General features: G+C 41.3%; 1 protein-coding gene and 1 long non-coding RNA gene across 2 annotated transcripts in view; one reads left to right on the top strand and one right to left on the bottom strand.

Annotated features, from left to right (window-relative positions):
- The first annotated feature begins 7,998 nt into the window (after nt 1-7,998).
- ANTXR1 (ANTXR cell adhesion molecule 1) overlaps nt 7,999-25,285 on the top strand; it is a 238,567-nt gene continuing 221,280 nt past the window's right edge. Inside the window, exon 1 of the mRNA XM_002799283.4 lies at nt 7,999-8,470. Coding sequence (XP_002799329.3) covers nt 8,319-8,470 — 152 coding nt within the window. The 5' untranslated portion in view covers nt 7,999-8,318. The remainder of the gene's footprint in view (nt 8,471-25,285) is intronic.
- The window catches only part of LOC144333758 (uncharacterized), a 63,267-nt gene continuing 54,261 nt past the window's right edge, over nt 16,280-25,285 (bottom strand). Inside the window, exon 3 of the long non-coding RNA XR_013402751.1 lies at nt 16,280-16,484. This is a non-coding gene — a long non-coding RNA (uncharacterized LOC144333758). The remainder of the gene's footprint in view (nt 16,485-25,285) is intronic.

Below are 25,285 nucleotides of genomic sequence, written 5' to 3'. Positions count from 1 at the left end.
TGTTCACTAAAATATAAATTCTTCTCCCAAATTTCCACAAAGTTTCTTGCATAAAGATCACTAAAGAACTCCTAGCTGCCAAATCTAATGAACAGCTTTAAGTTCTTATCTTCTTGACCTTCCTACCCCAATTGATATTCATGACTATTCTCTTCTAGAAATGCCTGTTTCCCTTCTTGTTTCCCCTTTCTAAGTCAAGCTCTGTAAAGATGTTGGTGCTCCCCTGGGCTCCATCCTTGCCCTCAGTTCTTATTACTTTCTTCACTTAGCCCAAGGTGGTATTTAAGCACACTCATAGCTTCAACTCGTACATTCATGACTTCCAAAGCTCTTCAGCCTACGCACTGTTCCTGAGTATAAAATTCATGTAAGCGTCTTCAGGATTATAATTTTGCAATTAAATATGAAGCAGCAGTATCAGTGCAGAGTGAATGACAATACACTGAAAATTTTGAAAAGAAGATATAAAGAAACATCTCAGAGAGGGAGAAAGTAATTCAACTGAAGATGCACAGTAGGATTGCAGCTTGTAAATCTAAACTCCAGCCGCAATGAAGACTAGAGAGTATAGTTGTTTTGTTTCTTAGGAGAACATGATTTATGGGTAACTGTCAAAATGTGGAAAAAACATTCCAAATACATCTACTACATATGCATAGGGTACTGCTATTTATAGGATTTGGATTTTTTCCCTGTTTTTCTCTTTCCCACAGTTCCTGAATTGACTACATGATTAAACACTGTGCTTTAAGCTGACACCATTACCTACTAAGGTTGTAATAACCTACTGCCATACTTCTGTTTTATAATTTTCTGTTCAGACAGCAAATTAAAAACCCTTCTTCTCTACCACCTGAGGTTTTCGCCTCTGCCTCTGAGCAAATTTGATTTCTAGAGGACAGTATTCTAGGGCTGGACCTTTACTTCCTCCTTATTGGCCCTTGGATTGTAATAATTTCATGGAGTTTTTCCCTCTATTTCAAGCCAAGATAGTAATTTCCCTATGCCATAAAGGCCCTTGGTGTTCTTTATCTGTTAATCAATTGACCTCACTATTTCTTTGGGTTAAGCTCACAATTTAAGTACCTACATTTATGACTACAATTAAGATTGCATAGCAGGTGAGTCTTCAACACTTGATGAAAAATATAATGAAGAGGAAAACAAGACCTGGGATAGCAACACCATTCATGCCTTCAGCTCTCCCTATTTTGAGAAGAGTCTGCCCTAGCTTCATGAATCAATCCCTATCTCAGGGACACAGAAACTCTCTTATAAGAATGGCATATGATCTCCCCACTGCTACTTTGGCCACAGAAAGAACAAATGCTTTTACATATGAGGCTCCAGGATAGGCCTACTTTTTAGACCCCCATCTTGGACATATTCATTTCAGCCTGAAAACCTGTGCCAGAAATGTAACCCAGGTCTGAGTGCTCCCAAGCACTTCCCTAAGGTGTCAATGCTCAGGGGCAAACCCATCAGGTAAATGCATACCTTGTCACTAGCTACAATTCTGCCCCAAGCCCTTCTGTGCCCTGGTAAGCCATGATGGATTATAAAATAGAGCAAGCACCCTAGAGATCCCTTTCACTCAGACTGGAAGTTGCTTAATTAGCCCAGATCTTGGTCTCATTGCCACAGGTGCCTCCCTGATCACTTTTGAATATTCTTAGTGAAGTAATGTCTCATTACTAGTAGGAAGAGACATTTATCATGTTTTAATTCATTCATCTTCTGGCACGATTCGCCCTCACGAGTTGTGATCCAACGGTGCCTCACTAAGGAGTCCACAATGTCAGAACTGCTTCTTGGGATTGGCATAGTGCAGTGATTGGAACATATTGAGCTTCCTCTAAAAGACAGACTAACCACATTATTGTACCAACACCTGTTTTATGTGTTTTGTCTCCTAACTAAACTCTGTTAAGGTCCAGGTTGTATTTATTTTTGTATCTTCAGTGTAAACACAAGGTTTGCCATATAATAATAGATATCCAAAAACTATTTTTAAATGAATGAATGAGTTAATGAGAAGGAATAATAATGGCTCTTTCCTATGGATCCCTAGATCTCAACACCCAATATCAGAAAGAAGCATCATGGGTTATTACAGTGTACTCAAGACATTCCACTAAAGCTTAGCTATCCAGCATTTTTGGCTAGCAGAAACAGCAGGGCTGCCAATAGATCATTGATATCCCCAAAGCATGTTTTCTATTTGTTTTCTGCATGCATCCTAGGAAACCAACATCTCCCAGTAGTTCCTGGATGAGCTAGAATATTTATCTTTGCGTTTCTCAAAGTTGATAATGTGAATGTCCACAGGAGAGAAATAGCTTTGGTTCACTGGTGAGCCACTCTGAATGTGGCTCTTCTAAAATTTTTTTGCATATCAAGAAGAAATTCACAAGCAATTTCCCAGAACCCTCCAATAACAATAAAAGCCAGCATTGACTGCATACTTCCTGAGGGCCACACATAACATACATTATCTCATGGAAACTGCATAACAACTCAATGAGGTACATAATATTATTATCCCCATCTTGCAGAAAGGAAGTTGTGGTGTGGACAGGTCAAGTACCTTGCACAGTCACCCAGTTAAAACTGGTGGACTTGTGCTTTGCTCCAAATAGCCTCTCATGAGGTTACAGTATTAGTCAGTGTGTTGTCCTGCCTAGGCCTCAAACAGTATATGGGAATTATCGTTCATTCTACCTATTTCAAAAGATCACATCAGGAGGAAGAGGGTCTGAAGCAAGAAGGAAACAAAGTGGGTCACTTTAAGACTATTTAAAAGTATATGTGTTCCTCAAACCCCACACTCATTATTGATATTCTTCAGATGAAGGTACCTTGATAAACCTCCATTGGTTATTTCGGAGTGAGCAAATCTCTTTGTCCCCACCTTCACAGTACCCATTCCCCACATCAACCACAAAACACACATGCTCACACATTTTGAGAATCACTAGTCTCTCTGGCTTGGGACTTGGATGGTGGCCATTAGCAAAATGATCAAAGGGGTGTCAGGCTTGATGGATTTGGGTAGATTTTTGCTGGCATCTTCAGTTGTGCATTGATCTGGTGTCTCCAAGTAAGACCCTACTCTTAAATACGTTTATGCCAGAATTGAGCAGAATTGGACGGGATTGGGCTGAATTGGTCTTGTGTCTAGATTTGTGTTGGCCTTGACTTGTTTAATACAGGCTTCCATTGAGCATTGTACTTTCTGGGCTTGTCAGGACCCTGGACTGTACTGGTCCATTTGCACTCTCATCTGAGTTCTGAGTTGGATTGGCCTGGTCTCTGGTCTAAATGAAACGAACCTTTTGTTCAACAAGTCTTTGGGTCCTTTTGAGCATCTGAAATGGATGTTTTAGGGTATGTTGTTATAAACTATGGGTTACTCTTGACTGGATCCTTGGTAAGAATGTGCTCTTCAGAGGCTTGGCTGTGACCTAAGATGCACAGGGATGTTGTGTGGCCTTAGCTGAGCTGGGATGCAAACCAGATTAAACAGGATCTGCCTTTGGGCTGACACTGATATAGGAAAGGGGCTGATTTTTCACAGGGCTCTGAATTGGTCAGAGTTGGATTGGGTCTGTGTTGAATGGGTTTTATCACTGCATTGGAGTAGGTGTTAGCAGGGCTTTGGGATGTGTTTTGGAGTGTCCTTAAATGAGTCAAGGGACTTATTGAACTGAATTTATTTTTAAGGTTGACTTGGTTAGGCTTTGGATAGGGTATCCATGGGATGCTGAGTTCAAACAGCCTAGACTGTTTCTAGGCTGAAGTTGTGGCTGGTTTGGCCCATAAGATATCATCAAGACATCTTGCTCTAGCCTATGGTTCTGCCTCTGGGCTTAATTTTATTACTGTATCTTTGTTTTCCCTATCACCAAAAGTCAATACTCAGTTGATTCAGATTCTTAAGACACTTTGTTGTTCCAGATGATAAATTGCTTCTGGGAACACTCAGTTCACTTTTTGCCTATGGTGGTCCCAGGGACTAGAGGGTTCTCCAAGAACTTGGAAAACATTGGACCTACCTGATTGACATAAAACTTTATGGAGAGTATCAGATTTTTCCATATTGCGGCAAATATTTCTTTTCTAGGGAAAAAATGCTTTTTCCTCAAAATTTTTTAGGGTAGTCTGGGTTACCTGGAGCCTTTTCTAAAACCTTTGTTAAGAATGCAGACAAATGGTACCTAGTGCCCAGTGAGTTCTTGATAGATTATTAGGACAGTAAACTTTGTGCTTGACAACCAGGGAAAAAGGCTCAATCACATGTGTTTGAAAGTAGAGGGCAAGTAAGAGAGAGCGAGTTACTAAGAGGTTGATATTGTAGATAGGCAGGGCATATTTAATAATTACTGTCTCAAGGAAGGAAGCTTAGTAAATTCAGGTAGAACAGTGATCAGAGTGCAGGACTAAAGCCTTGAGACAATCAGTCTAGTCAGACAAACTCTCCAATCTTTTGGAAGGCAAGGAACTTGAAATTCCTGGTACCTTTGAATATCTTGGGATTCCTCCTTGTGGCAAATTGAACATTTACAAGTTACCCGTTATCTTCTTGAAAGAGAGTTTTCTGCTTCCTGGTAACCCAGCACAGTCTAACATTCTTTGCACTACTTTACTGGAATGCTCCTTCATGACAGTGACACTTGTGCCAAATCACTGGAGTTTTCTTAGGGCTTATCCTCCTGATTTCCACAGCATGTGGCTCTGTTGACTATTTCTTACTGCAAGAAACCCTTCCCTGCCTAGGCTTCCAGGTTACAGTTCGACTGCTCCCATGTGCATGGTTAATTTTTACCTGTACTTCTCCAACTCCGGAAATATTCATCTATAGGCTGAACATCACCATGTATATCGTTCTTCCACTGCCTTGAATTACAGAAGCAGAAGAGTCCCTTCCAAACCTCATGTATCTATCTCTATAGGCCTTGAAAAGGCTGATCCACCTCTTACAGAACACTGGAGTCCTTGGACAGCATTAGGAACCAGGACACTCCAACCAAGTCAGAACACTGAGAATTACCTCAAGAGGATGGTAACATTTGGGTAGGAAGACTTTGACATTTAGATGTCTCTGAGTTGTAAAATCATTCTGGAAAATGCTAGCAGGAACCCATCAAGACTGTCCCCAAGCCCCCGTCTAGCCTGTAGTGACTGACCCACCTCTCCCATTTCTCTACAAGCACTAATTATGAGGCCACTACAGCCAAACAAACCAAGGCAAAAGTTGTTGCCAATTTATAACACCTGACAATGTCCCCCACTGAGTGAACATGCTAGGATCACAGAAGACGCTTCATTTACCACTGTTATAGACTACGGACATCTTTGTCATATTTAAACCCTCCTTGCGAATAGCCATATCTCTGTAGCTCAACTTTAAGCTCACTTCACGGGAATATTTGGAGGACACCTCCCTACAGTGAGTGAGGCTGGCGCAAAGCCTTCTAGGTAGAAGAGGCAGCCTGGAATGGATTTCCTTGGGCTGGAGGGAGAGAAGCGTAGAGTCATTTTAAGATCTAGAGATGGACTTCTTTCTAGAATCCTGGAAGAAAGGCAGAGACACTGGGACACTCAAGTATCTGAATTCCTCTCACTGACTGTCTGCCCTGGAAAATACCATCTTTGTCCAGAGGTGCCTCTTACTCTCTCTCCCCTTCCCCATGACTTTGTTTCCCACGGAATATCCTCTGTCCTCCCACCCCTGGAAGAACTATGCCCTCATCTATCTTGGATAATGGTGTCTCTAACTTTGAAGAGCTCTATCAGGACATCTCCTGCTTCCTTCCGGGGTAATTTCCTAAACTATTTTGCCTGTAAAGCTCTCAACACATTCCTCTGTCACCTAAACTCTAAACAACCTGAGACGGCCCTGGGGGCATGAGGGTGAGAGAAGACATTCTTAATACTTCCCTGATTCCTCCCGCCCCTCTACCCGCTTTCCACATTCAAGCCCTTTCCTATTCCTTGCCAATCCCATAAACACTCTCTCCATCACATTGTCATATCCCTTGTCTTCTCTCACCAGCTCTGGCCACTGTTTCCGCTTTCCCTTACCCATCAGATTTCTATAGATTTCCTCACTGTCTTTCAAGTCATCGAGCTGCAATGGGGTCAGCATGGGTTTTCAATCCTTTGAGGAGAAAGAAGATACGGAAGAGGAAGACTTGGATGGTTAGGGTATTTTAATCTCCCTCCAATTATTTTTTCCTGAGAGCAATAATTCCCAAAGTATGGGCTTAATACATGTTACCTATGAAACAAGTTTCAGGTCAAGTAAGTCTGGGAAACACAGTTCAGCAATTTTTTTTTCCTACAGAAATTCTGAGGGCTTTAATATCATACTAGGCATATATTAGTGATCTTTTGTTACGTTTAAAATTGCCCCCAAACTTAGAGACTTAAAATACTAATAAAAATTAGCCTATTTCTGTGGGTCAGGAATCAGAGAATGGCTTAGCTGGGTGGTTCTGGTTTGGGGTCTCTTGGGAGGTTGCAGTCAAGATGTCAGACAGGGCTGCAGTCAGCTGAAGGCTTCACAGGAGCTCAGACACCCATGTCCAAGATGGATCACTCACAACGTTGGCAAAGTGGTGTTGGCTGCCAGCAGGGATCTCAGTTCCTTACCACATGGACCCCTCCTTGGGGCTGCTTGCATGTTCTCACCACATGGCAGTGGGCTCTCCTACAGTGAGTGATCCAAGAGAGAAGAGAAAAATCACAACATCTCTCATGGCTTGTCCTCAGAAGCCACACACCATCTTACTAATTACTCACAGGTCAATCTCACCCAAGGTGGAAGGTGTGTGAATTCCAGGAGGTGAGAAACACTGGGTTCTTTTTGGAGGCAGGTCAGTGCTAGGCACGACAAATCTTCAAGACTGATTTGACAACATGATTATTGGTTAGTGGAGCATTCCAAGACACTAGGATTCCATGGTACACATGTTGGGGGAACCACCATGGACTGTCATATTGAGGTGTAAGGGTCTGGGGGGCACACAAGTGGAGGGGAAGATGTGTGTGTGGAGGAAGAATCCTGGGAAAACAGTACATGCATATGCACTGTGGGCTCCCAGAGTGGAAGACAATAGGAAGCTAGAACTGGGGTACCACTCGGAACTGGGGCTCAGAGGCTGATTCTCCAATTTACAGAGGCTAGCACAGAACTTCCCTGCCAATTACAAACTGCTTGGACCATCTCTACTCTTGTAAGCTGTTTACTTCCTTCATCCTAAATCAAACATAGAGAGAAAAAGTCAAAGTTGACAGGCTGAAAAGAAGAACTATTATCACAGAATCTCTGAAAGATGGAGATGGTGGCAATTTAGAAGGCTCAGCTGTTCCTTGCCGGGAGCAGCCCTGAGTACCACACTCTGTAGGGTTGTTTGTGCTGCTTTCAGACCGGACCCCAGCAGTCTCTTTTATGGTCCAGGCTAAGACCATGTAAGGTCACTCTGATGACTCAGACCACAAAGGCCCCGTTTTCCCCTACTCATCTGCACAATGGCTTGTTTGCAAAGGTCCTAGCCTGGGGAGTCGGAGTCACCGTGCTTGGAGGAAACAAGTTCTCATCCAATGTTTAGTGACCTTATCAAAAGATGCAGGATAGGAAAGGAAAAGAAGGGATAGAAGGACTGACTAGAGAGAATGGAGAGGCGGTCATGGAAAAAGAAAGGGAAAGTGCGTGAGAAGAAGGAAGGAGTAAGAAAACATGCAAGCTCACATGAGAATGGTAAGGACAAAGAGATTTATACGCGAAGCCTGGAAGCGCCCCCGCCGCACTCCCGCGGGTCCCACACGTGCTTTCGCCGCTTTTGTCCACAAGGTGGCAGCCTTTGAACTCGCTTCCCCGTAAGAACGAGAAAGGGGGGCAGAGAGGAAGGAGAGAAGGCAAAGCACTCCCCCCACCAAGAACAATTTGAAAACCCACCCCATCATATTTAAAATCTGGGACAAAGAACCGTCGGGACGGAACTCCTTCCATTGCAAAACCTCGGCGCGGCCTCGGGAGCGGCCCGGCGGCCCCGGCCCGAGACAGCCCTCCCCTTTCAAGAAGCGGAGGACAGGATTGGGATCCTTGAAACCCGAAACCCAGAAACAGCATCGGAGCGGAAACCAGAGGGAAAACCTTGAACTCCTCCAGACAATTGCTTCCGGGGAGTTGCGAGGGAGCGAGGGGGAATAAAGGACCCGCGAGGAGGGGCCCGCGGATGGCGCGTCCCTGAGGGTCGCGGCGAGTTCGCGGAGCGTGGGAAGGAGCGGACCCTGCTCTCCCCGGGCTGCGGGCCATGGCCACGGCGGAGCGGAGAGCCCTCGGCATCGGCTTCCAGTGGCTCTCTTTGGCCACTCTGGTGCTCATCTGCGCCGGGCAAGGGGGACGCCGGGAGGATGGGGGTCCAGCCTGCTACGGCGGATTTGACCTGTACTTCATTTTGGACAAGTAAGTGCCGCGAGTTGTCCCCACACCCCAGGCTAAGCGGGCGAGGACGCTTTCGCCCCTGGCCGGGCTCGCTGACAGGGTCGCCTGGGGACAGGCGCGCATCTCCAGGGGCGCAGAGGGACCGCGCGGCCGGCGGCGGCGGAGTGCTGCGCCTTTGTTGGGGCGCGCTCCTCCCAGCCTCGGCTCCAGAGCTCGCAGCCGAGGCGACGCCGCTTGCTGGGAAGGGGACAGACTTCTTTTCTGTCTTGCTTTCTGTGTCCCAGGAGCATGCAAGGGGCTTGGAGGCTGCTATTGTCTTGCTGAGTTTCTGTGACTCCCTCCCGTGATGATGGGAAAGGCTTGCTTACCAAAGACAGAACTTGCAGGCACAGGCGCTCCTAAAGTTAGAGGCTTGGGCATTTTAAAGCCAACTGTCGCATTTTTTGTTTTGTTTTGTTTTGTTTTGTTTTGTTTTGTTTTGAAATGCTGTCCCACGGAAGGCATTATCTTTGCTCCTAATCATATAATGCATACTTCTCACCGGGCACTGAGTGAAATTGAAAGGCAGGGTTTCTTAACCTTGGCACTTCTGAGACTGAAGCCTGGTAATTCTTTGTGGTGGGGGCTGTCCTGTGCGTTGTAGGATGTTTAGCAGCATCCTTGGCCTCTGCCCACTGGATGCCAGTAACATCCCCCGCCCCCCACTCCTGCTCTATTAGCGGTGACAACTAAAAATGCCTCCAGTCATTGCCAAATGTCCCTCCCCTTCGACTTGAGAACCCCAGATGTAGGTGAATTCAAGCTCTTGACCATTTGACTGGTGGGCTACCAGGGAGGTGCAGGAGCCCTGGTTTCCTTGCAAAAAAGAAAAAAAAAATGGATAGTGATTAGGCTTTAGGAAGGGAGAGCTGAATTCTGACCAATGAAGCACTTCCCAAATCCCCGTAAGTCTGCCAAGCCACAGTTACCCAAGGAAGCTTCATGCTATCTGCTGAAAACCAGCTTCAACGATAAAAAGCCCCTCACAGAAGATCCGTGCTCATTAAAACTGAGTGAGCTCTCCAGTGCCAGGAGAGGCGCTTTGCTGTTACAGTGGTAGGGAGATGGATTTCACAGACTGGAAAGTATTTAGGAGTTGGAAAAAGAGTCCTGCAAAATAAGCTGGCTAGCTGGACACCAAATGTGCTTTGCAGTTGCCCCTGGAGTTTGATTTTTCCGTAAAGGCTGTTTTGAACTCCAGATTCTTTGGATGAAAAGTGAGATTTCTTTTCTGCAGATTTATGAGAAGGTGGATACTGAAAATATGCTCCAGTACTAAGGAATGGAATTTCTTTTGTTACTTCTAGTGGCTGGGAGGACCAGCTCACAGACTCAGAGACAGTGTCTGAAAACAGTCGGAGGTGCTCCTCCTTCGTGCTTTTTTAAAAAGCCAATTCGGAATGATATTCAGGAAAATCTGAAAAAAAAGAGCGGGGGACAGAATCCGCATGTCTCTGAATGGATAACTGTAGAGATACTAGAGAGATATGGATACTGTAGAGATAACCAGTTTTCCCCAAATTAATTTAGAAATTGAATTCAACTTTTCAGTCAAAGTTCTGAAAGAGTTTGATGATAAGAATTTAACAAAATGATTCTAGGCTTATCTTAGCAAAAAAAAAAAAAAAAAAAAAAAACCGGTAGAGCTGAAACATTTTCAGAAAAGAATAATGAAGCCATACTCTCTCTCCAAATATTAAAATGTATTATAATGTAAATTCATAAAAACAGGATGGTAAAGGCCAAAGAATAGGTGGATAGAGTGGAAAATCTAAAAAGACAAATACGTGTAGATCCAAGTACATGTAAACATTTAGTGGAATTTCAAATCAGTATGTAATGATTCATTAATTTTTTTTATAAAATGGTTCCTGGACAAGTGATTGATAACATGGAGAAAGAAAAAGGTTAGATTTATACTTTACAAACCATATGCAAAAATAAATTTCAGAAAGATTGAAAATCTAAATATTTAGAATGAAATGATCAAAGAACTAGAAGATAATTTAGATGAATATTACTGTAATCTTAGGTTTAGAGCTTTTAAAACATGACAAGGAAGAAACCATAAAGGAAAACAAAGAGAGATTTGAATATATTAAAAATTAAACTTCTATAAATGAAAAATAAGCCATGAAAAACATAAGAAGTTGCAATAACTATTGCCACATAAATCACTCTCTTAAGATTGATTTTCACATATAAAAAGCAATAAAAGCAAAATCCCAATAGGAAATAGCCTAAATGCATAATTCACAAGAGAAAAAAATATGAGTCAATAAATGAACCAAAAAGGTCATTATTAATCAAAGAAATGAAAAAAAATATATAATTTTTGTTAGGTTGACAAAAACTTTTAAAAAATTACAATATTCAGTATTGGCCAATTTGTGGGAGGTAGGCAGTGTCATATCTTACTAGGGAAAATGTAAATTGGTACAGTCTTTCTAGACTTGCGCTGTCCAGTAGAACTTTCTAGGTTGATGGAAAAGTTCTATATCTGTGCAGTTCAATACAGTAGCTACTAGCCACATGTGACTCGAGCACTTGAAATGTAGCTAATGCGATTAAGGAAGTGAATTTTTAATTTTATATAAGTTTAACTAATTTGAACTTTAATAGCCACATGTGGCTACCATAGTGTATAGCAGACAAGAAGATAATTTGGCAACATGTATCAAATGCTTTTAAAAAATGAGGGGTCTACCTTTCCATCCAGCAATTACATGTCCTAAAGAAAAAAATCCAAATAATCACAAAGAAGTACCTACATGTATGTTTATGGAGGTGCTGTTTATAATAAAAAGCTGAGGATTACATGTGTCTAACAGCAGGGGATTTACTAAGATACGATATATGCATAGTATTGAACCTGCATTGCATGTTATACAAGCTTGTAAGCTATTTTAGGAGAAATATGTAATTCTTAATATACTATATACTTTTAGATGAAAATGCAATTACAAGACGTCATCCGTGTTATGATTCCACCTGTTTAAAAAGTTAAACACATACATGTGTATGTCTCTATTTACCAATATGACAGTACTATTTGTCTCTAGCAGGTAGAATTTTAAATTTTGTTTACATGTTTTTCTTAATTTTTCTGTAATGAACATATATTACTTTTATATTCAACAAGAATAAGTTATTTTGAATTGGTTTAAAAAATCACATCAAGTCTAAGCAGCGTGCTGACTTCCAAGCCCCTTGCTATTATAAAGAATGCTGCTGCTTTTATATTAATCCTGGAGTAAATGTCTAAGTGCACCACAGGATTCTTTGAAGCACCCTGGGGACCTAAAAATGCTCCAGGAAAAGAAATGGTGGGGAGACCTTTACAGACATTCAGGAGGATTCCTCTGACTTCCTTTAGCTGTTCTATTGCTGGAAGAGAAGGATATTTTTGTGCTGAATGAAAAACTTGCTAGAACTTGGTGCAATAGTGCACACACCAACAGCTTACCATCTCGATTCAGGCTAGTTTATGAGATTGATGAGCCCAGAGCTGGGGGATGGGCCAAAAGGCAGTGGTGGCAAACAGACCCCTGGGTGGTCGCCAAAGACATGATCTTCTGTCCTAGAAAGAACCTCCTCACACAGTGCTGTCCAGCACCCAACCACAGCCAGAGTGGAAAGTGAAAAAATGCTGACTCATTTTTCCTTGGGCTTCTTAGATCCTCTGGCTAGCAAGACACTGTCTACAGTCTGAAACCAAGGGGTCATGGGGAACTGAATCCACCATTCTTCTCCCAGTCCCTGCAACTCCTTTTCCCCTACAACTGGTTCTCTTTTCCATGACATTAAATCTCAGCCCATTTCAGCTTTAAGCAAGCTGCGTCTCTGGCCTGGAGGGAACCCAGATTATACATTTAATGGAACGTCATGTTTTCTCAACCAGGAGCAAAGACTTCATAATGATAACCTAGAAAATACCACAGTAACACAATAGGGCATTATTAGTGGCTTTGGCGATGGGGCTGATGGACTGGGCTGCGCAAGGCTTTATACTGATGGAATTTCATGTTCATTTAAACATGCTTTTCTGGTTATAGTCAGGAAAAGTAGATTGCTGGGAATTCAATCAGGGATTTGAAAAGTTAGATTTGGAAGGCTCTGTTCAACAAAAAGCAAAGACGCAGCTAGCCTCTTTTAAGTCTTCCGGGGGATCTTCCAAGATGAATGCACCCATTTGACCAACCCACAGACATAACTGTACCTTCCCTCTCTCACAGCACCCCCCGACCCTCTGTTATTACATGTATGTTTATGTATTACGTATTGGCCTATTTTACATGGAGCTATTTAGTCACTTGAATGGAGAAAGTGGATTCTGCATCATGAATCTCAAGTGGCTGGCTATGTTATGTGTGCCCTGAAGACTTCAAAAATAGAATGTGGGAAAGAGAGCAGAAGTGGAGATAGTGGGCTGGAAGGCAGGAGTAAACGCTGAGCAGCTTTATTTATAGGGCTTTCCAAAGCCACTGCCTGTCATTCATTTTCTGCACCTAATAAATCCATATGTGTCTAAAGGCCCCCCACAGGCTCACCGTGTGCTCCTTCCCCATAAGACCTCGGACTCCGCCTGCCACTTCCCTTCTCTTGGGCACCAGTTTTCTCTTTCTTCCACTGTACAAAGGGACTCCGTGTTGCCACTCCCCCAGAGTTCCAACCACAGCACCCACAACTGGTTGATGCCCTGGTGGTGCTGATTTGCAAGACCACTATTATATGTTGTACTCCAGGGACAGGATCATCAGACAGATTTTTGTAGCATTAGACTGGAAACTTCACCACCAGGTATAGTATTGGCTTTTTTCTGGGAAAATGTCTTCTGAGTTCCCAACTACTAACTTACAAAAGAAATACTGGATTGGGAACTTGTGTGAGTCTTGCAGACTCATGTTCTCTCACAAGGGTCCCAAAGACAACCTTGTTTGTTAGGTAGAGCAAGCACAACTGTCCCTAATTTGAAGATAAGAAAACCTTTGTTCGGTCCACTGGGTTAAGTGACTTGCTCAAGGACCTAGGATTAGATCACGACAGAGCCAGGACAGTATCTGCCCTTGACTCCCAGACCAGCTCTTTCCACTCATCTTCTCTGTACAATTGGGCCATAATGAGAAGCACATGGCAATACAACTAGAGGAACTGGGTAGATTCCAGGAATGCAAAATCCCTGCATCAGAGTTTCAGTAAATCATGGTGCATAAGGTGATTAAGGTTACTTAACTGAGGAGCTACTGCTCTGCTGTTAAATCAGCTGTAGTTGATGGAAAGTATCAGGAACTCCAACTACCTGCAATCCAGAGAAATGCTCCAGAGATCTGGAGGGTTATTTAATGAGTCAGACTTTAAGGTGTGTTCAGGACATTTGATTATGATAAATTAGTAATTTGTTCAGACTGAATCTGATGGAAAAAGGAAATGAAGTCTGTAAATATGCTAAAACACACAGATGTAGCTTATTTTCAGAAATACATTGGAAGATGGCTTAGTGTCTGCAAAATTGACTCTGAATAAGGAAAGCAAAGAGTTCAATAGAAGGCACCTTGAAGATGCTACAAGATATTTTATATGCTTTTGGATTTTAATTCATATAAACCTTGTATATTTATTGTTAATTTCATTCCTAAGTATTTGATCATTTTGGTTATTGTAATGGGAAATTTTCTTCCATTTTAACTTTTAACTTATTTTCTCTTGGACATATAAAGAGTACAACTATCTGTGTTGATTTTGTTGTGAATTATTTTACTGTTTCAAATAATTTCCTAGTTGATTCTCTTGGGTTTTCTGGACATATAGTCATATAATCTGCAAATAACAACTTTATCTCCTCTTTTCTCATGTCATACTCTAATTTCTTTTTCTCAACTTTTAAGTTCAGGGGTGCATACAAACCTGCACATTCTGCATATGTACCCTGAACTTAAAAGATTTTTTAAAAAGAAATTACATAAGAATATGTCATGCAGTTTTGTTGTACAGATTATTTCATCACCCAGGTATTAAACCTAGTACCCATTAGTTATTTTTACTGAACTTCTCCCTCCTTTCACCTTCCACCCTCCGATAGGCCCCACCTCTGTGTGTCCCTGTGTTCTCATCGTTTAGCACCCACTTATAAGTGAGAACATGTGGTATTTGGTTTTATGTTCATGCATTAGTTTTCTAAGGATAATGGCCTCCGGCTCCATCTTTGTTCCTGCAAAGGACATCATCTCCTTCTTTATAGCTGCATAAAATGCCATGGTGTATATGTACCACATTTTCTTTGTCCTGTCTATCATTAATGGACATTTAGGTTGATTTCATGCCTTTGCTATTGTGAATAATGCTGCAGTGAACATATGCATACATGTGTCTTTATAATAGAACAATTTATATTATTTTGGGTATATACCCAGTAATGGGATTGGTGGGTCGAATGATATTTTTGTCTTTAGGTCTTTGAGGAATTGCCACACTATCTTTTAAAATAATAATTTTAAAGGGCATCAGAAAAGTAGTTATTGGGACCAGGAATTTCTTTTATTATTATTATTTTTGTACTGAGGTGGACTTAATGCTTGGTTTTAAATGCTCCTCCAATTAAGTTCCACATTTGGAGAGGGCCTTTCAGGCCAGGCAATAATTGGTAGGACTGCCTGCAAACTGGATGGTTTGGCATATGGGTCAAAAATAAAAATAAATATGCAAAACTGTTTTGTTTTGTGTTTCTGTGTGGGTCAGCCAAGTAACTACCTCTGCTTTATTTAGCTGTGGAGACCTGGTTAAACTCAGTGTCAAGGAGCGTTGGAGGAAGGCACCTGTCCCAAGATAACCTGTAATTGTGTCCAAATGCTAAAGGACTCCTCGTGGTCCAGAAACAAATTCTGGGATCAATTAGGGAGACTTGGCTGTAATAATAAATGCAAATGGGATTTGCTCTATGCTAATTTAGAACGTGTGTCTGTGTTTGGTATGCGGCCAAGAGACTGGATCTCGCCTCTCCCACTGATTACTCTGCAATAAAAGACAAAGGGAATATTTGAACATTTGTTGACATGTTTTTCAGACACGTCAGGTTCATACTGAAAAACTAATTAGATTTCTCCAATTTGACTCAGCAGATTTCTTCCGTTCATTTGGCATAGATGACGTACTCAGTTTTTATCACAAGTGTGTATTCCAATACAGGCGTGGATAAAACAACGCCTACTGCAAGCAATGTCCTGCCATGGGAGGTGCAAGGAATGCAAAATAAACAGAAAGAAGTCCCAGGCTATCAGGTTTTTATGGAGAAAAGTGTTAGAAGGACTCCAGGCAGCCAAAGCTAAAGACTTCAATGAGGATTTGGGAAAGAGGCCAAGTAAAGTCAATTTTAGATCAATAAGAAATAAGAAGTAACATTTACTGAGCCCTTGCTACCTGCCAGACACTATAGTAAACACTTTGCCTGTATGACCTTGTTTAGTGTTTATAACCTCCAGAAGGTCTGTACAGTCATCATTACTATTTCACACATGAGGAGACCGAGGTTTAGAGGGGTTACCCAAGGTCACTCTGAGTGGTGAAACTAAGCCTCAAACCCAAGCCCCTCTGACTCATGATCTATGCACAAAGATTAAAAAAAAAAAAAAATCTAAATATGCAAAAGAACATTGAATCAATCAAGGTAGGCCAGGTTATGCTGTGGTAAAAAATAACCCCTGAATCTCAGTCACACAAAACAACAAAGTTTTATTCTCTGCATATACTACATGCCTGATAGGAGTCAGCAGGGCTCTTCTTATGGTGATGGTTCTGGGAGCCAGGCTGATGGAGACTGCTTCCTGATACCTCCTGCCACCATCAGGGCTGCAAGGGACGAGAATGCTAGATGATGTCTGGCTGTCCATGAAATGCTCCAGCCGGCAGTGATGTGTGTCCTTCTACTCATAGCCCATTGGTCAGAACTGGTCAGATAGCCTCACTCTATGGAAAAAGACTTGAAGAATAATCCTCCATGTGCCTAGATGGAAGGAAAAGCCAGATATGGGTGGACAATAAAAGCTTCTACTGAAAACCTATAATTATAATTTGCTTTGGCTTGAATAAGCAAGAAAGAAGTAGCCATTGAGAGAGAATAAAGAGATAAGACTTCTGGAGAAAGGTCAGTTTTGAGCCATGTCTTGGATATACAGCATTCACCAACCTAGAATTACTGTCAGATGTGATGTTTCAAATGTGCCCAAGAGGCAATGGTAGCTCCTTCTCTTTTCCTCCCTTCCACATTCTCCTCATACTTTAGGTGAAACATTCAGTGAGGTGGGCGGGGGATTAAATTAGATTAAATGGAAAGTGGAAATGGAGATTAGACATGCTCTCCTGCCACCTAAGTGTTACATGAATATATCTGAAAGACAAAACTCTCTTTTTCCATAGTTTATGGAATATGAGGGAATTGAAGGCTGGGGAAAGACAGCAGCCCATGGAACACAGACCACTGCAGCAGCAGAGCTCAGAGGATGCCTGTACACTGCAGGGGCTGATTCTGAGTTTGAATCAAGAGTATCTGGGCTCCGACGTGTGCTTCTCAATGAGGGTGCTGCTGGCATTTTTGATGGGACAGTGTTTCCCTGTAATGGACTGTAGGTTGCTTTATCTTTCCTCCTCCTTGCTTTCTAAATACCATTAGCCTTTCTGTTCATTGCGATGCCCAATACATGACAGCCTCTCTACTTATTTCTAAGGTTGGTACTACCTTGGTTGAGAACTCCTGACTGAAAGAAGGCAGGGCAGAGCAGGACATGCCATTGATGTTGATTCCAAGCACCCAAGAACCACATCTGGGCATTTATCTGAAGGAAGAAATTGGGAGGCTTCCATGATAAGACCTCCAGTGGAAATTGTAGACCTTGGGAACGAATATGCTAAACTAGTGGTTCTCAACCAAGGGCCAGATCACTACTTCAGAGGGTTGAGGAGGACATGTGTATTCTGGAAAAGCTTCTCAGTTGATTCTGATTCAGGTCCCTCCCTCAGTGAGTCGTAAGACTGAACAGAAAGACAAGAAAAGCTGCCCCATAATGATGGCTCATGCTTATGGCTTTATGGTGAGGATATAGCTGAGGCAGCGCACACCTAGTAGCTGGGCTACAGGCAGAGCTCTTATTTTGGATGGTGGCAGAAGAAGCCACATACAATATGAAGGCAGAAGAGCAAAGGTCACTGAGAGGCCATGTTTTGCCCTTCGGTGTTGCCAGGTCCTGCTGTGTGTACATATACATTTAAGCCATGATATTTACTAGCCAGGACACTCCTTTGCTTCCTTTCTCGTAAGTGTCCCTACATGAAATGTGCCTCACGGGAATGCTTAACACAGGGCTTAAGAAGGCCAACTTCGGAATCAGGCATTAGCAGCTTTAAATATCAGCTCAACGCTTCACCAAGCATTGTGACCTTGGGAAAATTATTTAGCCTTTCTGAACTTCAGTATTGTTAATCAAATAGGCATTAAAATGTCTGTCTCACAAAAGTGTGGTAAAGATTAAAACCTTTAATCATTTGGCACATGAGTGCTGAGATGATAGATGGTGATGGTGATGGTTATGGTGGTGGAGGTGGACGTGATGATAAGGATGATGGTGATGGTGGTGATGGTGATAGTGATAGTGGTGATTATGGTGATGTTGACAGTTGTGATGAAGAAGATGATGATGGTGATGGGGATAAGGATAATGGTGATGGTGGTGGTGGTGACAGTGATAGTGATAATGATAATGGTAGTAGTGATGATAGTGATGGTGGTGGTAGTGATGACAGTGATGGTGATATGGTGATGATGGTGGAGGTGGAGGTGATGATGATGATAATGATGATGATGGCAGTGGTCATGGTGGTGGTGGTGGTGTTAGCAATTACCCCTGGAGAAAGAAAATATGGTCCTCTAACAAAAGATACCTCCATAGATTCCAAGCAGGACTGCCTGGCTAGGATAAGGAATGTATCAATTCAATATTTATCAAGCTGTGCTAGACTTCTGGAATCACAAAATGCCTAAAACAAGTACCAGTTCTTAAGGAGCTCATAGTTTTGTAGAAGAGATGGGGAAACAGTGAAATAATTTACTTTTGGTTGAGATGAGAGGGAGGAGGTGACTTTGAATCTAGAGCTTGGAAGTTGATCAGGATTTTGTCAGGTGACAAAGTAAAGAAAAAGGCAACATTTAGGAAAGCAAACTAACACATACTCTTTGTGATATGAATGTGACAGGGAAATAATCTGGAAAGAGTTTGGATTTTGTTCCATCAGGAATAGGTTATGAGATTAAAGTTTTCTAAGGACAAAAGTGTCAAGCTTATGTATGTGTTTTAGAAATACATATCTATCATCTATGTTTGCAGTGGGAATGAAGGAAAAAAATAATAAATGAGATTGGGGGTTCTTTTGTATTAAGGATTAGCAGGATTGGATGAGCCATTGGCTGTGAGTGAATGGGAGAGGGAAGGGTTGCAACAGTAAGGAGCAGGCATCAGAAGGAAAGAGAAGTTGGTGTGGACATGCTGAGTCTGAACATGTAGGGCATGTGCGTGGAGATGTTGAGTAGGCAGTTGGCTTGATACCCTGGAGCTGAAAATAAAAACTTGAGTGTTGTAAGCCCAAGGGTAATAGTTGAAAATGCAGGTATGGATAATAAATAATATCAAGATAATATCAGGATTTTAAAATGCCAAGAAGAGGTGGAGTTTGAAGAGGAAGATGGCCAAGGTCCAACCCAAAGGAATTGCTAACAGGAATTGTCTGGGCAAGAGAAGAAAATCCACTAAACAGAACTGAGAAGAAGCAGAACAGTCAGAGAACCAGCAAAGAATTGTATTAGTGAGGCAAGGAGGTACAGAATTTCAGTGTGGGGGAAGGGGTGATCATTCAGATGTTTTCCCCTGAAATCATCTCCTCCTCAATGTATGGTCTTGGTGAATGGTGGCACTATAAGTCTAGCTACTTAAGCCAGAGATATGAGGGTAATCTGTTGTTCACACTCAAGCCTGACAATATCCACTGCCATATCTCTCCCAGGTTGACCTTGTTCTCTACCTTGTCATTGTCTTAGCTCAGGCATTCACCATTTTCACCCAGTTCCAGTGAAATATTCTCTAAATTGGTCTCTTTGCTTCCTTTCTTTACCCCTCTCCCCACCTTGTATTCTTGACAATCAATTCTAAAATTGATCTTTTTAGAACACAAATCTAATATCGATACCATCTTCCCTAACTGTCACCTCTTACGCCTTAGATATCTCCAAAGCTCTTTCAGGATAAAGTGTAAACTCTTCAGCAAAGTGTCCAAGACCTTTATTGCTCAGGTCACTATGCATTTCCAAAACTTCATATCTTACCATATCCCACATCTTTTTGATTTTCAAAAAACTGTGCTGCATAGTTCCCCAAACTAATCCTTGCCCTCTCTTGCCTTTAGCTGTAATGCCCTTCACCACCACACACATCTTTACTAGGTGATGCTTGCCCATTTATCCTTTGAGATGATTACTAGTACATGGTCCCCTCCTATTACTAGTTGTGGGCTCCCTGTGGTAAGAAAAAATAATAAGAAGAACAATCACTTTTCTATGTTATTTCTTCATTCAAAGTTCCTTCCTTATTCAGAATCTCCTAACTCCATAACAACTCATATTGTATGACAAGCCGTGGAGTGGTCCATTTTCAAGAGATGGAGAGGAAAAACCCTTAGTGTTTGTCCTCTGGGGTTTCATCCAGTGACCTGACCTGATTTTCCCCTGATGCTTAATGATATGCAGCCCTAATTAATAAATACCTGTAGGGACCTCCTGGAAGATGGCTTTCCCAATATCTTGATTGCAAAAGGACTGTGATGAGAATCATAGTCCCCCTACCACCACTCTTGACATTAAAAATAATGCAGATTCCAGGTTTGCAGAAATTATATAGCAAATAAGAATTCTATAGCAAATAACAGAAAAGTGAAGAATCCTAATTGTAACTGTACACCAGTCACAATAATAAACAATATAAGGTAAAATGAAACTTCAGATGCTATTAGACAACACTAAGCATAAGTAAACGTTAAAACTCATTGTTAACAGAGTGACCAAACATCCTAATTTGCCCAGGACAGACCTGGTCTATGCTTGTTGTCCCAGCATAATTATGAATGTCTTCTTTTACTCTCAAAAATGTCTCAGTTTGGATTTTAAATTATATGGTCATCCTGATTATTAACTGTTATAAAAGACAGTATCAAAAGGAAAGGGGATTGAAGGTCAAACAGGTAAAGCACCTTGCGCACTTTGTTCCATTAAAATGGGCAGCCATTTCAGCACTCCTGCTTCCATTTAAGTGCTCTAATTTTAAGTATTTTCTGGAATCCTCACTCCCAAATTCCCATAACAATTAGCGGAAGTTCTTTAATACCTTTCACTATCTTAGCACCTAACACTTTGAACTGTAATTGTACATTTCCTGACCCTTCCATGGGGAGGCAGTGTTGCCTAATGGTTAAGAGCACAGGGTTAAACCCAGAAAGACTTTATGAGCATAGTGCTTGGACAAGCATGGACTTCAACATGGACTCTAAGTTTAGGCCGCTTGGGTTCAAATCTCAGCCCTACCACATACTAGCTGTATGTCCTTGAGTAAGCTGTTTAACCTCTCTATGAACTCAGTTTCCTCACCTGGAAAAAGGGAGATAATAATAGTATGTGTCACATAAGGTTGTGCTCAGAACAGCGGTGGCCATACTGGAAATGCTAGCTGTCATTATTAAGTGGCAATGAATGTAAGGTGCCCAGCACAATGCCTGCTGCTTAGTAAGTGCTCAGTAAATGCCAAGTGTCATAATTATTCATCTTTATATAGACTCCAAAGGACCAACCAGGCACTCAAATATCAGTTTGCTGATCAATAAGTGGCATACTATAAGTAGGCCCAGCAAGATGAGAACTGAAAAAAAGCCATATACTTTAGCAGAAATAAGGGCATTGGTGACTTTTGAAAGTGCTGTTTTGGGGCATCATAAGAGCTGAAACGAAAAATGAGCTGAGAGGCTTAACAGGAGATGAGAAAGCAAGTTTATGACCTCAGAAAAAGATCTGGAGCATAAATGTTTAGCTTCTCCCTCATTCCTTCCCCCTCTGTCATCTAAAACTGTCCCATCTCCCAAAAGAAAAAGTCGAAGAAAGTGTCTAGGAGAAGCTGCATCAGGTCCAGAGACTAAGAGCGTTGACACTGACATGCAACACATGCGTTAGAAATTCACTGGAAATAAAGCAGATGGACTGAGTATGAAAGAGGTCAAGCCAGGGTCTACTCTCAACTCTGTTGCCAAATTGTGAAAAAATATGCAGAGAAAGATCTGTGAGGAGCCCCTAGAATAATCCCAGATCTAGAAGTGAGTTTGCAGTCCAGTGGGGACCTGAGAGAGATGAGAACCATCTCCTTGGAGCCCTGTTGCCGTTGGGCATCAGCATCATGCAGAGGCAGCTGCTCTGTGGGAGTCAACGGGGAAACCAAGCCACAAGAGATGCCTATGAAAACCAGGCACCTCCGTGACTCTGATCCTGTCCAGCACTGCTGAGTCCTTCCACTAGATCATGAGCCTCCAGGGAAACAGCAGAGTTTTGTGTTTAATTATGTGGATGTACTGGGGATCAAGAATGAGGCCACCAGGTACAGCACAATGCAAACCTGAAGTAGAGGCCAGGCCAAAACAGCCCCTACATATGGCAAGCTGGAATGATGTAACTGTGTCCAAAACAAGCAGACAACCCTTGCAAAGGTGAAGTTCCTTTGTGGAAATGACTGGGGTTGATTCCATTCCCCACTCTCCCCTAGCTGATGGACAACAACATGAGCTTACTTTAGCCATCAAGACTAACTCCTTTTCACCAGATTAATTCCTTTGAGAAGTTTATAAGTGTGAGATGATGCAAGTGTGTGTATGTGTAAGTTATTTTGGAAGCAAATGCCAAGCCAAGTTATACCTTTCCACATTCAAGGATGAAAATAGGGCCTACAAAACTTTAGCACCTTAAGATAAGTGATTAAACAAAATTCCTGAGGTAGAAGAATAATATATTTATGGAAAGCATTTTCAGTAGCGAAAAAAGAAAAGGTCAATTGTAGCACCATATGACTTCAATTAAGTTAAATAAAACAGTAAATTTGTGAAACAGGAGATAAAATACGAAATGAGAAGATAAGGGACCTAGAACAGTTAAGGAAATATAAAATAATGTGGAAAAATTTCAAGTCACCAAAGAAGCAGTAAAGAGCAGAACTGACAATGCAGAAAATGAAATAAATGATGCAGGCGTGTTTAAGGAATTCTCATAATTTGAGGAGGAAAATGCAGTAAGAAGAAAATGATGAATGATAAAATGATAAATAATGAATGGAAAAAATAGCTATTCAAAGGACCAAATAACTGCATTGCTAAAGTATAGTCTAGAAGAAAATTTCAATGCTTTAATAGAAGAAAACTCTTCTGACTTAAGAAAAATTTGAAAATGCAGATTGAGTAGGCTCATCAAGTGATAATCTCAATTAATTATTCATTAAAAGACACTAATACTTAGACATTTCCTGGTGAAAATCTTTAATTTAAAAGACAAAAGAAGAACTTTAGAAGTGGGAAGAAAACATATGGTACCTGCGAAGGCTCTGAACATAAAATGGTGAATTTTGATTGACACAATTAATCTTTTATGATGGATAAAATTTTTGATGAACAAATTTTGATGGATTTATCAACTAAAATGTTATACCCAGCCAAGATGTCACTTACACATGAAAAAATTAAAAAAGCATTTTCAGATACATATAGATTCTTCTTGAAAGGGGAGTGGGATAATTTTCTTCAGGAAATTATCTGAAATGTGAATCAAAGTTTTAAAAAATAAAATATAATAGTTATTACACAAAAGAAGTGGAAATGACCATTGAATCAATTTAAGCAAATATATGTCTAAATAGTATTTTCAATAAATTTTGAAATAATATTGCATCAACAGACAAAAGCAGTCTGTCATGAGAAAGGAACAAGCTGAAAATAAGAAACTTTGGGGGAAAAGTACACTGTTTCTGAATATTAAAATCCATTAGAAATAATGACCACCACACTGAATATTGCAAAAAAAATAAAAATAGATTCAGTTCATCAGAGGACAGTTTGAGAAAATTCCTCAGAACTTAAGCTGAAAGGATACAGAGATTAAAATTATGAGAAAAGAGGCCAGGTGCAGTGGCTCACACCTGTAATCCCAGCACTTTGGAAAGCCAAGGTGGGCAGATTACCTGAGGTCAGGGGTTCGAGACCAGGCTGGGCAACATGGTGAGACCCCTCTGTCGCTACTAAAAATACAAAAATAATTAGCCAGGCTTGGTGGCACGTGCCTGCAGTCCCAGCTACTCAGGAGACTAAGGCACAAGAATTGCTTGAACCCAGGAGGCGGAGATTGCAGTGAGCCAAGTTCACACCACTACACTTCAGCCTGGGCAACAGAGCAAGACCCTGTCTCAAATAAAATAAAATAATGAGAAAAGAGAAAAGTAATACAAAGACTAGGTCCAGGATATCTAATATCGTATACACACACACACACACACACATACACACACACACACACACACACACACACACAAATAAGAATTCTGGGGAAAGAGATACAATAAAAAATAATAATAAAAGGAAGATAATTTTCCTGAGTTGCAGAAAGATTGGAGTCTTTAGATTTGGAAGATTTAGGTAAAATACTCAGCCTAATTAGTTTTTTAAAATGGTCTACAATTCATACAATCTTCGATAATTTCTTAAAATGTAAGAATAGAAAAGTCTACATTCTTCCAACAAAGAAAAAAAATAGGCTCAACAAAAAAGAAAGTGAGATTCAGACTGGCATTAGTTTTTTTACTCTACAACATTAGATGTTCAGAAAAAGCTCAATAGTTATAAGGGCTTGAGTGAAATGTGATTTTAAAATTCCTTAGCCAGGCTTTAAAATGATACACATTTTAAAATTGTATTACTTAGTTACTGAAAAAATTACCTGAAAATATTGACATCAAAATGGAAAATATATATGAAAAAATGTTTAAGAAAAAGACATGGCATAAAAGAAACAGAAGGAATGGTTCTAGAGGGCGCAGTGGCTCAAGCCTGTAATCCCAGCACTTTGGGAAGCCGAGACGGGCGGATCACGAGGTCAGGAGATCGAGACCATCCTGGCTAATATGGTGAAACCCCGTCTCTACTAAAAATACAAAAAACTAGCCGGGCGAGGTGGTGGGCGCCTGTAGTCCCAGCTACTCGGGAGGCTGAGGCAGGAGAATGGCGTAAACCCGGGAGGCGGAGCTTGCAGTGAGCTGAGATCGGGCCACTGCACTCCAGCCTGGGCGACAAAGCGAGACTCCGTCTCAAAAAAAAAAAAAAAAAGAAGTTATAATAAGGCCATCAGTGAGACTTTGTAGCAAAATATAAAACTGGAAGAATGGATTGTCAACAGAGAAAATGAAAAATGTAAAATTTTTATGCATGGTAGCAAAAATCACTCATATTACATTTACATATACAAGAAGACGCAGTTTATTCTTAGCTCCCAAACTCCTCTTTTCTTCCTTCTAAGTCCACCTTCTGGGTAGCAGGAGGGAGAGAAATCCATAAATTTTGAACCCAAGTTGTGATAATAGTCCATTGTGGTGATTTTTAAAAATCCCTTTAGGTAAAAAGCTCAGTCTTTCAAATGTTGCCTTTCCCTCACCAGTAGAATCTGGGTATTTGAAGGAGATGGATTTGTTT

Source organism: Macaca mulatta, chromosome 13 (assembly GCF_049350105.2).
Source record: "Macaca mulatta isolate MMU2019108-1 chromosome 13, T2T-MMU8v2.0, whole genome shotgun sequence".
NCBI classification, from domain to species: Eukaryota; Metazoa; Chordata; class Mammalia; order Primates; family Cercopithecidae; genus Macaca; species Macaca mulatta.
The sequence above is the reverse complement of the archived record's forward strand: the minus strand, read 5'-3'. Positions and strand labels throughout refer to the sequence as shown.